General features: G+C 44.0%; 1 protein-coding gene across 1 annotated transcript in view; it reads left to right on the forward strand.

Moving 5' to 3' along the window:
* The window catches only part of LRRIQ4 (leucine rich repeats and IQ motif containing 4), a 33,537-nt gene that overhangs the window by 12,436 nt on the left and 5,843 nt on the right, over window positions 1-15,258 (forward strand). Inside the window, exons 3-4 of the mRNA XM_073626163.1 lie at window positions 5,492-5,665; window positions 8,718-8,856. Of these exons, the coding sequence (XP_073482264.1) occupies window positions 5,492-5,665; window positions 8,718-8,856 (313 nt within the window). The remainder of the gene's footprint in view (window positions 1-5,491; window positions 5,666-8,717; window positions 8,857-15,258) is intronic.

Below are 15,258 nucleotides of genomic sequence, written 5' to 3' on the forward strand. Positions count from 1 at the left end.
AGGCCTTTGCTGTGCTATAGCCACATGCCTTGTTTGCTTGCTATCTGGTAAGCAGGAATTTCTTAAGGTGGCGGCACACTTATTTGATGTGACTCACTGTGGTGGCATTAAGAATGAGACCTACCTTATTCTGATTATGGACACATATTGTCATGATATGCAATCAAGGATCCACTAGCAATATTTGGGACTTTATTAGCATGGCTTCTATTTTATTATTGCTTCAAAGACAAGATTGATGCAATACGTGAGGACACTGTCACTGTACATACAGCTTCCCCACTCAACATACCTTGTCTAACAGCACAGTCAACACTCTCCTCTTTTGAACCGGCTACTACTGAAGAGGTTACAAAACTTTTCTCAGATGCCCACCTAACCAATTGTCCCCTGTATCCTGTTCCCTCGCAACTACTACGGTCTCCCTCCAATTCTATCCTATGCTGCTTCACTCACATCTTTAATCTCTCTCTCTCTCTCTAGTGGCACCTTGCCCTCCCCTCTAAAGCATGCACAGATCACTCCCATACTTAAAAAGCCCTCACTGAACGCCTGGTTTACAACCGTCTTAGCTCTTACCTCATTGAAAATAACCTTCTTGACCCCTTACAGTCTGGCTTTCAACCACAGCACTCCACAGAAACAGCCTTACTGAAACTCAGTAATGATTTACTAACTGCAAAAATGAATGGCCACTACTCCATACTCCTAATACTTGACCTATCTGCGGCCTTTGATACTGTTGACCATCCGCTCCTCCGCAACAAACTCCATGCCCTTGGCCTCCAAGACTCTGCTCTATCCTGGTTCTCCTCCTACCTATCACAGCACTCCTTCAGTTTCACCTACAACTTTGTCTCCTCCTCTCCATTTCCTCTTTCTGTATGAGTACTCCCAGGCTTTGTTCTTGGACCCCTTCTCTTCTCTAACTACACCTCCTCCCTTGGTCACCTGATAACCTCCCATGACTTCCAATACCATCTCTATGCCGACGACACCCAAATCTATCTCTCTACTCCTCACCTCACTCTATCAGTCTCCTCTAGCATCACTAGCTTACTAACTGACATATCAGCATGGATGCGCACCACTTCCTCAAACAAAATCTCTCTAAAACTGAGCTAATTATCCCCCCTGCCCCCCCCCCCCCCCCCCTTCATGGTACTAGGTGTAATCCTAGACTCTGACCTGTCCTTTCAGCCCCAAATCCAATCACTGTCAAAAGCTTGTAGGCTTCACCTCCGTAAAGTCTTTAAAATTTGCCCCTTTTTAACTAATGAAACCACCAAGCTACTCATTCACTCCCTTGTTATCTCTCGCCTTGACTATTGCAACTTCCTCCTCATAGGCTTACCTCTCCATAGGCTATCCCCTCTTCAGTCTGTCATGAATGCTGCTGCCAGACTCATCTATCTAACCAACCGCTCAGTGTCTGCCACCCCTCTCCGCCAATCCCTACACTGGCTTCCGATCGCCCAGCGAATTAAATTAAAAATACTAACTACGACATACAAAGCCATTCACAACTCTGCCCTGAGCTACATCACCAATCTTATCTCCAAATATCACCTAAACTGTGCACTCTGCTCCTCTCAAAACCTTCTCTTAAGCTCTCTTGTCTCCTCCTCCCATGCTTGTCTCCAGGACTTTTCCAGAGCCTATGGAAGAGCCAATGGGGACTGGATGACAAGGTATTAATAAGAGAGACAAAGTAGGTTTGTTTGGCCGCATGGAGGCAGGAATTGTATTTTAGAAGGACAGATTTATATAGGGTGAAGTCCTGCAGGGATTTGATGTTACGCCACAGTTGTTCAAGAGCACAGCAATGTCTCAATCTGTCTGGCTAAATCCCACTCTGGCTGCCTTTAGGCTATCCCTGAAAACCCACCTCATCAGGGAAACCTATCACGCCTCCGACTAATCTTTTATCACTTCCATCAACTCATCTCCCACAGTTGCAACCATTTGTACCACTTGCCCCACCCTATTAGATTGTAAACTCTTCTGAGCAGGACCCTCTTAACCCTATTGTATTTTATTGTATTATAACTGTATTGTCTCACTTTTATATTGTAAAGCGCTGCATAAACTGTTGTCGCTATATAAATCCTGTATAGTAATAATAATAAGGAGATGTAGGATGGTATATGATGGCTTACACAGATTTGTTTTAATTCAATATGGTGATTACAATGTTTTTATGGTGTATGTTCTTGAGCATGTTTATCTCTATTTATCTGTATTTACTAATGTATGTACACATTTTTAGAAATATCTTTTCACTATATATGATTGTTCTACTTTACATTAATCTATATGCAATGCGATACATATTTATATGCATATGTGTTGCTATAGGTTGCTGTAGGTTTTTCTGTCTCCTTGGTTTTTATGTGTATCACATAACAGGAAGCATGCAATTCAATGATTAGTGTCACCTGGTATGCAACTAGGTGGGGCTTTATAAGGAAATTTATGCTGCTCTGTGTAATGATTAAACACACTTGGAGTGTGTGAAATGCACCTACCAGCTTTCTGTCAACACTGTGGGATGTTCTGAATAAAAGAATTTTGATCAAGTACAGAGTGCGGCCATTTCTTCTTTAGATGTAGGTCCCTGAAATACTTTGTCTTATTTTGCTGTAATAAACAGAATCACAGTCAACAATGTGATACCTTCTAAAACCTTATTACAAGGAGGGAGAAGTCTCTTGAATTTTGGGTGGTGCTTCTGTTTTTTAGCTTTTCCTGTATCTCCTAAATGCAAGACTTGATACCTTAGTTTTTTCCCCCTTTCTGTTCCCTTTTTCTTGTATTATTACGTGTATGGTGTGCTCCTGGGTATTGGATCTATATAAATTTTTGTTAAAAACTGTTTTTATTTAACCTCCCTGGCGGTATGATTATTTCGGATTTTAGGTGCTGAAAGCAGTACAATTATTTTGCATGGAAATTTGGCGTTTTATATTGTAGGTCTGTAAATCTTAACAATAACACACTTAAATCTGTCCAAACCAGAGTCTAGTAGATATCCCGGGTATGATAAAGTTTGAAACACAAAAACATAAATTATAATATAATAAATAAAAATAAATAATTAAAAAAAATTAAAAAAAATAGTAATAAAATAAATTTCCCCACAATTCACTATCGCTCAATTCTGCAAGTGTTCTAATTTACTATCGCTGTTTTCTAGCTGGTCTAAAGCCACTTTTGACGTAAAGGGACACTTTTTGGTTGCTATGGACAATCTCCAGTTTCCAGGCAGAAAGAACAGTATATATCATGTAAAACTGCATGCAGGGCATGGGCCAGAGCACTGGGGACAAAAGGGATGTGAAATCATTTCATACAGTACTGTAATCTGTAAGATTACAGTACTGTATGTGTTATGATTTTGACATTTTTTTGAATTTGCCGCCAGGCTCCACCCCCGTGCGTCGCGACGCTCGCAGGGAACGGAGCCTGGCACGGAGAGGCTTCGGAGGAGGACGGAGCCCTCGGACACTGCGGGGACATCGCAGGATCCCGGGGACAAGGTAAGTAACGCCGCCCCAGGATCCTGCAATGCGATCCCGAGTGTGGCTCGGGGTTACCGCTAATGGGACTGAAATTTAACCCCGAGCCACACTCGGGAAAACCGCCAGGGAGGCTACGCGTGTTTTGTTGAGGAAAACATTTAGAAAACTACCAGTTGGGGGTCCAAAAAAGTTATGACCCTTAACCGCTTGGCATCCGCGCTATAGCCGAATGACGGCTACAGCGCGGACCTACATTCCCGGGAGGACGTCATATGACGTCCTCCCCTGTGCACGCTCCCTGCGCGCGCCCTGCAGGGCGCGCGCCGGGCGCGTTGTGATCACCGAGTCACTGAGACTCGGCTGATCACCGATCTGTGTAAGGGGCCGGTCCCGGCCCCTTACCATGTGATCAGCTGTCAGCCAATGACAGCTGATCACATGATGTAAACAAAAGATCGGTAATCGGTTTTTTTTTTTACTCACGCTGACAGCGCGAGTAGAAAAAAAAGCCGATCACCGGATCGGATGTGAGGGACATCGGTCCCCAAGTGGAAGAGGCACATCTGCCTCATCAGTGCCCAATAAAAGTGCCACCTAATAGTGCCCACAGTGCCACCTAATAGTGCCCACAGTGCCACCTAACAGTGCCCACAGTGCCACCTAACAGTGCCCACAAGTACCACCTATCAGTGCCCACAAGTACCACCTATCAGTGCCCACAAGTACCACCTATCAATGCCCACCTGTAGTGCCAATCAGTGCCACCTGCCAGTGCTGCCCATCACTGCCACCCATCAGTGCCCATCACTGCCACCCATCAGTGCCCATTACTGCCGCCTATCAGTGCCCATCACTGCCGCCTCATCAGCGTACATCAATGAAGGAGAAAAATTACCCGTTTAAAATTTTTTAAAACAAAATATAAAAAAATAAACTTTTTTTTTAAAAAAAATTCAGTTTTTTACATTTTTTTAATAAAAAGTAAAAACCGCAGAGGTGATCAAATACCACCAAAAGAAAGCTCTATTTGTGGTGAAAAAATGATAAAAATTTCATTTGGGTACAGTGTTGTATGACCGCGCAATTGTCATTCAAAGTGCGTCAGCGCCGAAAGCTGAAAATTGGTCTGGATAGGAGGGGGGTTTAAGTGCCCGGTAAGCAAGTGGTTAAGGCAAAAACAAAAAATGTTTGGTCTTTGTTATATTGCACTTAAATGATCTACAGTATGAACTCTATGTAATATGTTACTGCTATAAAATACTAAAGACCTAAAGGAGAAAATGCATCCACATAAACTATTTTACCTTTAATCTGCTTTTAATCTATTTTCCACCATTTCTAATAGATATAAATTTATAGCCCAACTCAGACTAAAACTTTTTTGTATATAGTGGGGAAGGGCCAGGACATCTGTTAGGTGTTAATTGCCATATGCATCCCCTTTAGAGGGAAGCAATAAGAAACCTCTCCAATGTGGATAATGAAAATACTTTTTGATGTAAAGCAAGGAAAACATAAGCTGGCCATGCACTGAATAAAATTTTGGCCATATCAGCAGGGACTGGGCATATTTTGGTCAGCAGGGGATAGCTGGCACCGGGCATATCTCGGTCAGAATGCAATGTCCGGGTGGAGCAGGGTATTCCTCTATCCATGTTGTTTGTGCGGATGAAGGAATCTTCTTTGAACTTCTAGAACTAAACCAGGACTTCTGTGAGTTTTTCATTATTATATTTGTCCTCCTATACCAATCCCCCCTTTTTCTCCGATTTACTATCTTGATTTCACAGAGAAAAAGAAAAAGTAAATCTTAAAAGCTGACAGAGGTTACTCTATCCATAATTTTAAAAGAAAGTTTTGACTTGTGTTGGTTTTATAAAACAGACCTTTTCAAAGTGTGAATCTGTCTGTGTATTGAAATTGAAGTAGCATAGTTTCAAACTTTGTAAAAATAAATGTTCTTAATTTAGATTACACCACAAATAAAATCACTACAAAACCTGACGCACTTGGGAATTACTGGAAACAGGTTTCCTGCTTTTCCAGAGGAGATCTTCTGGTTGGAATCTTTGGAGAAACTGTATATTGGACAGGATCGTGGCACTCAACTTACAAATTTACCAGACAACATATGCATGCTCACGGTGAGGTCATGTTTGTATTATATATATTTTTTTTATTTCATAAAGTCTGGCATTCGATCTTGCCATAATTGAGTCAACTAAATTCCTTTGAAAGCACTTAAAATTTCATCCAGACCTGCTACTTGACTGGAATTCCAGACATATTAAAACAGGTTGACTTTCTGCTTATAACATACGTATTACAATATGTCCAATTTGAATGTGAAAAACACATTCATATTTCCAAATTAAATTCTACTAGTGTATGGCAAGCTTAAGATAAACACATATACACAGCAAAAGAGTAAACACATTTGATGTTTTGTGAAATAACTGAAAGATTCGAAGGAAAACTTCACACCAACTTCTTGCAATAAACAGTATTTATTAATGATCTGGGGATGAAATACCCTGAAAGACATTTTAAACTCTCTCTCGCTCTCTCTCATATATATATATATATATATATATATATATATATATATATACACACACACACACACACACACATATACACACGTATTTAATTTCGTATGTTTTGTCCACTGCAGTCAACATCCTTGGCACCATACTAAAGTGTAGCACACACGCACTGAATGTTGGTCAACATCGGCCTGTTCAATAAAAACCGTCCGACATTCAGCCCGTGTGTATGGCAGCCGGTCCGACAGAAGCCGGGTTTTCTGCCAGCTTATGTCACACGTGCATACTGGCAAACCAGTGGCCAATGGCTGAGAGCGCTGAGTGTTCTGGTTGGGGGCCATCCCCTCGTCAGAACACAGCAGCTCAGCAGGGGAGATTGCTGTACTAACATCGGATTGTTAGTACAGTTGCTCCAACCAGAGGGTTGATTAAAAAAACCTGATAGTGTGCACTAAGCTTAACTCTTCTACCATGTACTCACATTCTTAAGACCCTAATAAGAAACTAACACACCTCAGCTATTCCCCTACCTTAAAAGCAGAATTGTAGCTCTAAAGTGATACCTACATAAGAAAAAAAAACTGTGACTAGCTGAATAAAGTCAGAACAGTTATTTGGATAGATGCTGAGTGTATCTTTTTGTGTATGTTCTCTACTGCAGTAGTCAGAAATTTCCAATAATCAATATTAAGATACTTGAGTTGCCTTTATGTAAAATGTCCAAGATAATACCAATGCTTTCATGTTTTTCAGGTGACACAAAATATGTAGGCTTATTGAAAAAGCAGCGACATTATGACATATTTGAAAGTTATCTTGACAAAGTGGCAACATGAGCATTTGTATATCAAAATTAATTAACTGTTGAAAAATGTGAGTTCATGCACATAGGCCAGGTGAATATCAAATAGAACAAAGTTGGTCAAAATAGAGCTAAATAAGGACATAAGCTGGGTACACGTGTACCAAATTTTATTCTGTGTGTAGCACTCTCTGTTCAACAGAAAACCAGTATTTGATCAGCCACTGCGCTGATTGGTGTATTCTGACCTGGAGGGGAGGGGGGGCGGTCCCGGGGTCCCCACTGTCATGTATGGCTATGCATATACTTTAAACACTCAATGTATGACAGATGCAAATGTTTGCTCTGGATACATAAAAAGATAAAAACAGGACACTAATATAACATTAAGGCCTGGTTCACACTTGTGCGATGCCAGACATCGCATGTAATTCGCAGCGCACTGCTCACATTACATGCGATGTCTGTGCGGTGCGATATCAGCCATACAGATAGTATGGCTGATATCGCACTGCATTCGGTCCAAACACGTACAGGACCCTTTTTTCTGTTCGGACCAGAATAGGATCGCATGTATGTTCACACATATGCGATCCGATTCATGTCCGAACTGTCAGTTCGCAGTGCGATATGCAAGCTAAACTGGGGGTGTCGTTAACAATGTATTGACACTCCCCAGCGATTCGCATATGGCAGTGTGAACTGACATGCGAGTCGGTGCAATGCGGGAACCCGCAGTGGATTTGCGGTGTTCTCGCATTTCACAAGTGTGAACCGGGCCTAAAAGAAGATTTTATTATCAGTTTAGGAAGGGGTTCGTTACACTAACTGTGATTAAACTGAAGAAAAGAACGTGGTGGTTTTCTTACAACTAATAATATCCAAGATTACAATTACTAAAGACTGGAAAAGCAATATTTTATTCTAGTGAGTTGATCATACTGATCCAAGGGGAGAGTCAAAAAGATTTTTTTTTACCTATTGGGGTTGATTTACTAAAACTACAGAATTTAAAATCTGGTGCAGCTGTGCATGGTAGCCAATCAGCTTCTAACTTCAGCTTGTTCAATTAAAGCAGTGTCCCGGCCTCCCCCTCCAAAAATTAAAAGTCAGCAGCTTAGCAGCTACACATACTCTAGCTGCTGACTTTTAATATTAGGACACTTACCTGTTCTGGAATCCAGCGATGTCGGCCCTGCAGCCAATGTTTCCATTGGCTGTCAGGTGCAGCTGCCATTGCAGGTAAGGGAACCTGGCCGTGAAGCCGCAAGGCCCTTCACGGCCTCATTGCTAATGCGCAAAGCGTGTTGCGCTCTCTTACTGGCCTGGCAGCAAGGGGAGGAGGAGGGGGACAGACTTCTGACGTACCTCAGTTCTGACGGAAGTGGGGACAAGATACCTGTCAAAAACAGGTAACTGCTCCCCCCTCCCCCCAAAAGGTGCCAAATGTAACATGGGGGGGGGGGCAGATAAGGTGGAAGTTCCACTTTTGGGTGGAACTCCACTTTAAGCTTTGACAAAAAAAAAATGGAAACTGATTTGTTTCTATGCAGAGCTGCACCTAAATTTTGCACTTTCCAATTTTTGTAAATCAACCCCACTGTCATATGTGCTCTGGGGTATTGAAACCAATGCCAAAATATTTTCAGGAGAAGGCTAGCAATGGCAATCATTATAGTTTTCTCAGCATAGTTTTTTTACATTTGTATTGTCCTTTTTTAGCACAGTATCTGGCTTTCTTAGTAGCGGTAAGCATTGACTTGGACCCTTTATCAAACAATTTCTGATATTGCTCCAACTATATTACTGACTGTGAAAATGACCAGTTGCTGTTCTTGTTGAATGTAGAATCTGAAAGAGCTGTACATTGAAAACAACAGTTTGGAATGTCTTCCATCAACACTGAACCAGCTGCAGAACCTCAAAGTTCTGGATTGTCACAGTAACCATCTAAATCATCTGCCAGATTCAGTTGGCAAAATCTATGGTAAGTATATCATAATGACATGAATCTAAATGCATGAATTAATGAATCAGTTATTCAGGAAAATGACATTCATGTGGACATTTATACATTTAAACTTTGATTTTGTATGTAACATGTCTTTTCACAAAAGCATTTTCCCCTGCAAACCCTCTTCCTAATATACTGTTTTTTTGCAGATGATGAATACAATTTTTTCCAAAAGTTTTATTTAAGTGACAAATTCTGTTTGGTGCTTTGTTAGTTGCAATGCCCAGACAAGGTGAAACGAATAAGCAAATTTTTTCAAGCTTCAGGCTGGGTTCACACTATTGCGAATTGGATGCGGGTTTCCCTGCATCCAATTTGCACGTCAGGAGATTGCGCCCGGCTCTCAATATAGCCGGTTCACATATCTCCAGGGCAGCTCCGGTGTGAATTGCACTGTGCATCATCTGGTCCATTTCAGGTCCGAATTCAGCATACTGAAATCGGGCCCGAAGCGGTGAACAAGGACGCATCGGACCCCTGCCGTGAGCCGCTCCATGTGGAAGTGTGAACCCAGCCTAAATGTTCTCCTGGTAGAGTTTTGTTTCTGTGGCTTGTTTGTCTCCTTGAGCGGTAGTACCACAGCGCCACTGACATGGATGTCTAAATACGAGTTAATAATAGTAAAAATTTTATTCCTGATTACAGTTACTTTCTGACACCTACTTCAATTCAGTCTTAGTTTATAGTGAGTTTTTTTCTGTAGGTGATGGAGCAAGATGTTGTACAGCACTATTAAAAGGAATTGGATTTTTTGGAAGAACTAGGATATTCATTTTTCCACTTTATCATTGAGCTTTCACATTTAAAAAATAGGATTTTTTCATCACACTTACCTGTAAAATCCTTTTCTTTGAGTACATCATGGGACACAGAGTTAGGCTAATATTCATTACCTACTGGGTTATACACCATCTCTAGGTGAATGGACACTGGTAGACAAAGTCTTAGACAGGAAGTAATCCCCTATATAACCCCTCCCATACAGGAAGTACATCAGTTTTGTAGCAAGCACTGAATCCTCAAAAAAAGAGGGGAGGGGTCTCTTTGTCCGATGATGAACTCAAATAAAAAGATTTTTCAGGTAAGTATGATGAAAAAAAGTCCTATTTTCTTTTTCATACATCATGGGACACAGAGTTAGGCTAATATTCATTACCTATTGGGACGTTCCAGAGCAATAGCCTTGAGGGGAGGGAGACACCCTGCCAAACAATAGCCATCAGACCTTATACGGCAGCCCACAGTACACTGTGGCCGAAAGCCGAATCCTTGGCTGCTCAAACATCCACTTGATAACATTTTGTGAATGTATGCACTGAAGACCAGGTAGCAGCCTTACAAATCTGAGCCACAGATACCTGATGGTGAAAAACCCAGGAGGTTCCTACACCTCTGGTAAAATGAGCTCTCACCCTAAAGGGAGAAGCTTTAGGTTTCAGACCATAGGTTTAAATAACTAATTGATGGACCCAATTGGCAATGGAAGCTTGCCCCTTCTTGGGTCCTTTTGGTAAAACAAAAAAAGGAGTCTGATCCTTGGATCTCCACAGATCTAGACAAATAAACCTTGACTGCCCGGACACCCTCCAAGGAATGCAGTCGTCTCTCTTCCGCTGAACGAGGCTGAGAGAAAAAAGAAGGCAAAATAATGTCCTGATTTAAATGAAAGGCTGACACCACTTTTGGCAAAAAGGATGGAACAGGTCGAAGGATCAAGTATGGTTCCCTGCACGAAAGGGCCGCCAACTCCGACACCCCTCTAGCCGAGGTAATGGCCATCAGGAAGGCTAGCTTGTGCGACAGCAGGTCTAATGGAATTTCCTTGATAGGCTTAAATGGTTTTGTAACACAGACAGCACCAAGTTCAAGTCCCAAGGACACATAGGTGAACTAATGGGGAGAAGCAAACGAATTGCCCCCTGCATAAAGGTTCAGACCAGCGAATGGGAGGCTAAAGGCCTTTGGAAAAATACTGACAGGGCCGAAATCTGACCTCTGATTGTACTCAAAGCCAATCTGATTTCCACATTTGACTGTAGAAAAGAGAGAATTCTCCCAATCACGTATTTTAGAGGATGCCATTTTCTGGCTTCACACCAAGCAATATAAGTTTTCCAGGCCTTATGATAGATCTTCCTAGCGACAGCTTTTCTAGCATTCACTAGGGTAGACACCACTGGTCCCGAGATGCCACGGTCTTTCAACACACATCTTTAGAGACTGTAAATTGGGGTGGAATATAGGACCTTGAGACAGTAGATCGAGGCAGCGTGGAAGCGTCCAAGGCCCGTCTATTGCCAATCTCACAATCTCTGGGAACCAGGGCCTTCTGGGCCAGGCTGGTGCCACCAGAATGACTGGAACCCCCTCTCTCCGAATCCTGCACAACAAATGTGGAAGGAGAGGGACAGCATAGACCAGGGAGTACTGGCTCCACGAAACTACCAGAGCATCTGCTCCAATTGCCAGAGGATCCCTTGTTCGGGACACAAACTGCTGTAGCTTGTTGTTGAATCTGGATGCCAATAGGTCCTGGCCATCCCCAACGCTGGAAAATTTCCTGGAACATTCCCCCGGGCAGATCTGCTGGCAGCTGAGATAATCTGCCTTCCAGTTCTCTACTCCCAGGATATGAACTGCCGATAGAATCGGCACATGTTCCTCTGCCTAGGCTAGTATTTGGTTCACCTCATCCAGAGCTAAACGACTCCTGGTACCATCTTGGTGGTTTATATAGGCCACTGCAGCGACATTTTCGGACTGAACCCTGATAGGTTAGTCCTAAAGCTCCACCGTCCAGGACCGTAGTGCCAGATGTACTGCTCGTAACTCCAGGACGTTGATGGGCAGGATCTGTTCTGTCCTTGACCATTTCCCCTGAGCTGTGAGCCTCTCTAGGGTCGCTCCCCAGTCTGAGAGACTGCCATCTGTAGTCAGTACTCTCCAAGTAGGAAGGATCTTCCCTTTTGCAGGTTCTGATCCTGCAACCGCCAGTTTAGGCTTAAGCGTGCCCGAGGATATAAGAACATTGGATAATGCAGGGCTTGTGCTCTCCTGTTCCAAGCCAACAAGATGTCTTGTTTTATAGGCCTGGAATGGAACTGGGCATAGGGGATTGCCTCAAAGGAGGACACCATGCTTCCTAGAAGACTCATACCGAATGGAGGGTTGTCTGGTGCCCCTTATCTGACGCACTTGATCCTGCAGGGCAAAGATCCTTACGGGTGGCAAAAATACCCTTGCTAGGACCGTATCTAGGATCAGACCTAAATACTTCAGACTTTAAGCTGGTCTTAAGGCTGACTTTTCGGTATTTATGATCCAGCCTAAGCTTTCCAAATACCGCACTGTGCAGGTTATGCTCTGTTCTAGAGCCTGTAGTAAGTGATCCCTGAGTAGGAGGTCATCCAGATACCCGAGCACCAAGATCCCTTGGGCCCTTAAAACCAGACCCAGTACTGGTGCTAGGACCTTTGTGAACACCCGGGGAGCTGTGGCAAGCCCAAAAGGTAGAGCCACAAACTGAAAATGACGTTCCTCTACTGCAAATCGCAGGAACCTCTGATGGGGCTGAAAGATAGGTACATGTAAATACGCATCCTTTTTATCGATGGAGGCTAGAAAGTCTCCCATCTGGAGCGAGGCTACAACTGAGCGGACAGACTATCTGAAAGGACTGGATTAGCAGATACTGGTTCAGGGATATTAGATCCAAAATGGTCCTTGTGTCCATGTTGGGTTTTTGAACTGTAAACAGGTTTGAATACAACCCCGCGCCCCTTTTCGGATACAGGAACCTGTACGAGCACTCCTTGATGCACTAAATGATGTAGTGCCTGAAACAGTAAGTTTATTTTTGGAGGATCCGAGGTTACGCTGGATCTTAGAAACCTCTGAGGGGAACCCCCCGTAACTCCAGCTTGTAACTGCGGAATATAGTTGAGGTGACCCACTCGTCCTGAACCGCTGTTCTCCAAATGTCCGCAAAGTGCAGCAGCTTTCCCCCCAGTCGATAGAGTGGGGGCATCCCCTCAAAAGGAGGGCTTGGTGCTGGGTTTAGAAGAGCTTTGGACCCAGGGCTTTTTCTGGCCCTGGCCTTGTGGCTTGCCCCTGGCTCTAGCGTCCTGTTGGCGGAGGAACCACCTTGGCATTGAGACACCTGGAGAAGCAGTCCCTGAGGTTTTAAACTGGGGATGCCTGGTGCTTCTCTTCACCGGAAGTAGAGAACTTTTACCTCCAGAAATCTTTTGGATATATTTGTCCAAATCATTACCAAACGTTCCCCATGAAAGGGGAAACCTGCCAATAACTTCTTACAAGGAAGCTCGGCTGACCAATTCTTAAGCCACAAAAGAGAGCCAAACGAGAAACCTGCTGTATTTAATTCTTTAAGGCATCAACAGAAAAACACAGCGCTCAAGGAATATCTGTCTTATTTTCAGCAAGATCATCCACCTGGTTAGGCCTCTCAAGCAGTCTGACCTGATCCTTTACAGGGTGGCAGATACCAATTGCTGCAACAGCTGGCTGAATAGCTGAACTGGCCAAAGAAAAGGAAGCCTTTAATAATGACTCCAGTTTCTTGTCAACAGGGTCTTTCAAGCCCTGTGCATTATCCACCGGACAAGTTAAGTTCTTGTTTAAGGAAGAGACTGCTGCATCTACGGCTGTTAAGCTCCACTTCTTAATGAACTTTTCATCAATGGGATATAAAAGGGAAAACCTCTTAGGAGGAATAAAAATCCTGTCAGGATGTTCCCAATCAGCATACACCACCTGTTCCAACAGTGGGTGTAAGGGGAAAGCCTGTGCGGCCTGAAGAGGCCTCAGGGACCCCAAAGAGGACCGGGGGGCTCAATAACCTCTGCAAGAGGCAACTTAAAGGCAGAACAAACCATCTCGGTAAGAGTCTGGATCAAAAGCCTCTGCTAATGAGAGGCATCCTCAACCGATTCCTGCTCCAAACTAGGAGGCTCAGGGGAGGGGGATCTGTCACGCTTCTTGCCACCCTGCGGGATGGAGGCAATCATGCCAGCAATCCTGTGCTCTAACTCGGCTAGGGCCGAGGACAGTTCATCCCTGGTGATAAAGGGTAAAGCAGCAGCGTTGACTGTAGGCACAATACCAGATAGGAGCAGCGGCTCAGATTGCCCGGAAGCCTCTGGTCTTATAGAGGATACAACACTAGGGATACGACTAGGTTCATCAGGAGCTATTGACGACATAGGTGTGCTCTTTCCTGTAGTGTTAGTCCCGCTCCTCTTTTTTGAAGACATTAACCAGCCACAAAAAGGGAGTTCCTGGGTGTAGTTTTAACACACCTCAGAAGAGAGACCCATTAATAGGGCTCACCAAGCCCCTATGCAACAATCCTGCTAAGCAACTTAGCCTGCCAAGCAACATCTGGTGACTCACGTGACCCGGGTAAGGAGAAATGAACTGCTGCAAATGCCCGGTTCAAAACCTGCTCTGTTTCCCACAGCTGCGTTCTGAATGCTTGGCATACACAGCTTAAATAAGCTGGCTGTCGCCTGGACGTTTTGCGAATGTGTGCGCACGCACGTGCGCGGTCCCGACAAACGGGCTCGGCTGTATTTGCATATGATGCAAATCTGCGTGCGCCCAGATTAGGCTGCGGTGCATGCGTGGCTCTGAGTGTGCACAAGGCCTATGGCAAAGCCGCGTGAGCCATGGCCGCCAAACAAACTGCTGAGCACAGCAGCGATCATGCGAATGCCCTGCACCATGGTGAACCAAGGCGAAATGGCACACAGGTAAAAAACAGCCAGACACATTTAAAAATGTACACTTTGCAAACACCCACAGCTAGCCCATAACTCCCCCGTGTGGTCACTGTACACAGGTGTCCAGCCTCTAGCTAGCTTGACTGATTGTTACTATCACTGGGACACCCCACAATAAGTAAATACGGGGGTTTCACTTACCTGTCCAGGCGCAGGGCAGCTTAGAAACTAACAGCCCAATCTTCACCCATCACGGCAGGTTCCTGTCACTGGGGACCTTCAAGTACTGGGTACCCTTTTCATGTTTAGGGTCCACTCCCTTGGATCTGTACAACACCCTGCAGGAATGCCTTTGCGCTGTGGTGTCCAGGATCCCACTTTGCAGGGTCCATCGTCCGGAGGTCGCATTACAGGTAAAACCTCGAAGGATCTTGTGTCTTCTTTGCGAGGCTCGGGTACCATTTATCTAAGCATATAGAGCCTGTGTCAAATGAATCTGATCAGTCCATCCCTTGATTCATTTAGGAACCGTTTGTGGGACTAGAGACCTGGAGATCAGAGAGCTCAAACAAATGTGCCCATCCACCTTGCAGACACTGGTAAAAAATTGATGTACTTCCTGTATTGGAGG

This window comes from Aquarana catesbeiana, linkage group LG04 (genome assembly GCF_042186555.1).
Source record: "Aquarana catesbeiana isolate 2022-GZ linkage group LG04, ASM4218655v1, whole genome shotgun sequence".
Classification (NCBI taxonomy): Eukaryota; Metazoa; Chordata; class Amphibia; order Anura; family Ranidae; genus Aquarana; species Aquarana catesbeiana.